At 44.7% G+C, this 2,769-nt stretch overlaps 1 protein-coding gene across 1 annotated transcript; it reads right to left on the reverse strand.

Moving 5' to 3' along the window:
- Positions 1 to 336: 336 nt before the first annotated feature.
- H257_17823 (hypothetical protein) lies at positions 337 to 838 on the reverse strand (the record flags this gene model as incomplete). Its single annotated transcript, XM_009846766.1, has 2 exons — positions 337 to 498; positions 698 to 838. 2 exons carry the CDS (start codon positions 836 to 838, stop codon positions 337 to 339), a joined length of 303 nt encoding a protein of 100 aa, XP_009845068.1.
- Between the last annotated feature and the right edge of the window lie 1,931 nt (positions 839 to 2,769).

Here is a 2,769-nt window from a genome sequence, read left to right on the forward strand (position 1 = left end):
CTCGGGTAACCCCCACCCCAAATATCTATCCATATGCCCCACACCTTGCCGACATGCATCTCCACAGTTCCATCTTTAAGCCGGGCCAACCATGCAAACCTTTATATCGATTGTGTCACGCCCAGTATGAATTATGTTGTTCGTCATATCGTTTTGCACTACAGAACCACACTGTACTATTAATACTACTATTAATACTACTATTAATAGTACAACTGTAACACTCCTTGGGCACAGTTTTATAGTATATATGGGCGCAAATTTATAGTTCATAGTTACCTATATTTGTCGGAAAATTTCCAAGTTAACAGTTACTGTAAAGTGTGATTACATTGACTACTTCTTGCTGCTACGCTTCGCCGCTGCCGCCACTTTGCGCTTGGCTGCCTTTTGTTTGGACGTCAATGACTTCGTTGCAACGGGTGGCGCCACTTCCTCATTTTGGCTTTCCATCGCTTCTTGTTCCGTGGCACAACGAAGGGCATGGTCCACAAAGAGCTGACGGATATCCCCACCACGCTTCTTGACAAGGGAGTCCAACATGAGAATGATAGCAACATCATTCGAGATAATATGCTCACGCATCAAGTCAAAAACAGAAGATTGTGTGGGACGTTCAAAATTCGGCGACGAGTGGAGCACTATGCCAGTGCGCCGTGTGTACTCGTCGTGGTCTTATTCACACATATCCGCGAACATGCTCGGACGGTACGGGAATCGATGGGTTCTTGGTGAAGTGCACATTGGTGTAATGTGACTTTTTGTTCGTGTCCGCGACGAACTTGTCCTCGCAGTCCACGACAGGACATACTACACGCTTCTTGCTTGGGTCAGCCATTCGATTCTAACATCCTGTTCTTATCTATATTTATAGCCAATCAAGTTCGAACAACAATTTATTACCTTAATCAAGTACATGTGGTCTGGGGATTGAGAATCTGAGAAAAATCCTTGCATAATCGATACATATTATCAGAAGTCCCCTCACAAGCTGTCGACTACTGTTAAGTGCGCATGGAACGCCACATGGTTTCCACGGTAACGACAGTACTGTACTGTATGTACTCTAAATCCTTCAATACGCTTTTCAGCTGGCAAGTTGAAAACACGATCAGGTTGTCGACTAACGTTACTAGCACTGTACGATGCCACGTGGTGAAGGAACTTTCCGAGGGGCATTTTGTGCACGAGGTACACGCCCAACCGGAACCATAAATATTTCATCATTGGCGGATACTACTAGTATAACGTATTAATAGTATGTTCCAAACCGGTACTATTAATTCAAAATTACTTAGGGGCTGGTCTGTGAAAAACCGTCCACGCTTTATGGCAGGGATGTTATCCGAACTGTTTTCGAGGATTTTGAAAATATATCAAAAATATTTCTTAATTTCTATCGAAAACGTGCAAAAGGAGGAACGGACACTCAAAAGCAAGGATGAATCATCCCTGCTTCAAATCAGGCGTCCCTGCTTTTTGAGGTTGTGTTATCCGGAAAAATTCACGTTTCAGTCAATCAGGAATCGTATTTGCGTCTGTACTTCAAAAAGCGTGGACGGGAATGTTCGCAGACCAGCCCCTAAGGGGCTGCTCTGTGCTATGACATTGGAGGACTTCAGAAATCGGCGCAAACTTTATTTTGCGCCACCAAAATCATCCGGAAATATAATTCAAATGCGGTATCTGTGGACATCACTTTGCCTCATGTTAATATTAATCATATTTTCGCCGGATAACTTTGAGCCGGCACCGGCTCAAAATAAAGTTTGCGCCGGTTTCTGAAGTCCTCCATTGTTCTAGCTGTGCAGTTAAGAGAAGCACGACATCGCGGTTCCGAAGCACTGGTCGTAACTGCATGACTCGCAAATTGCTGGTTGTGTGAACAATACGTGTCATCCGTATAGTATACGTTCGATCTACCTATCTTACTTTTCGTCCGAAAGGAGCCGAAATGCACCTCAAATTTGACAGTGAGTACCTAGTATATTCTTGCCCGAAAATTTTGTTTTTCAACTTTTGAGTTAGAAATCCCAACCTCCTTTCTCAAATCGAGTGTCCGAAAACCTCAAAATCAAATATAACGTTAGGTTACCCAGCTATGGCCATTGAATGACTGGCTTTAAGACTCCTAGCTACAGCTTCACCACATAAAACTCACTTGTAAACCCTTACTACTTCCTACTCTTTCGTCCCTATCGCGGCATACAGCGACCAATACCCGCAAGAAAAGTCAATATAATACAGTAGGCTTCCTCGGGTAGGGGCACGGCCTGCGGCCTACAGTACAGTCAGTGTACATTAAGGAGATTTCGCAATGAACGATATCGTTCTCTTTCCGCTCAGGCGAAAAAACCTCTATGATCAAATTCCGGAACGACAAAACCTGTCTACAATTGATGCATATGTCTGCAAAATGGCTGGCTGAACGATAGTCTGTCGTTCAAAAAACTCTAGCAATGCATCAACATGTATAAACTTTCAAAGCGCTTGGTGACGTGCTCGACAATCACAAAAATGAGTGTCGAGCAAGACACCAAGACGAAGAAATGGTCGGGTATGTGAGGCGGCGCAGCAGAATACACAAGGCCTCTACAGCATGGTAACGGTCTCGGCTTGGCGTGGCCACAACGCCTGGTAAGCGGAGCAGCACCGCCAATGATCGGATACCGGCGACGTCAGCGTTCCCTCTTTACAACAAATGAGAAGCTAGGTGGTTCGAGTCGAATGAGTGCTCGCGGTAGGTGAAGTTGGGTTAGACTTGCTGAG

This window comes from Aphanomyces astaci (genome assembly GCF_000520075.1).
Source record: "Aphanomyces astaci strain APO3 unplaced genomic scaffold supercont1.121, whole genome shotgun sequence".
Classification (NCBI taxonomy): domain Eukaryota; phylum Oomycota; class Saprolegniomycetes; order Saprolegniales; family Verrucalvaceae; genus Aphanomyces; species Aphanomyces astaci.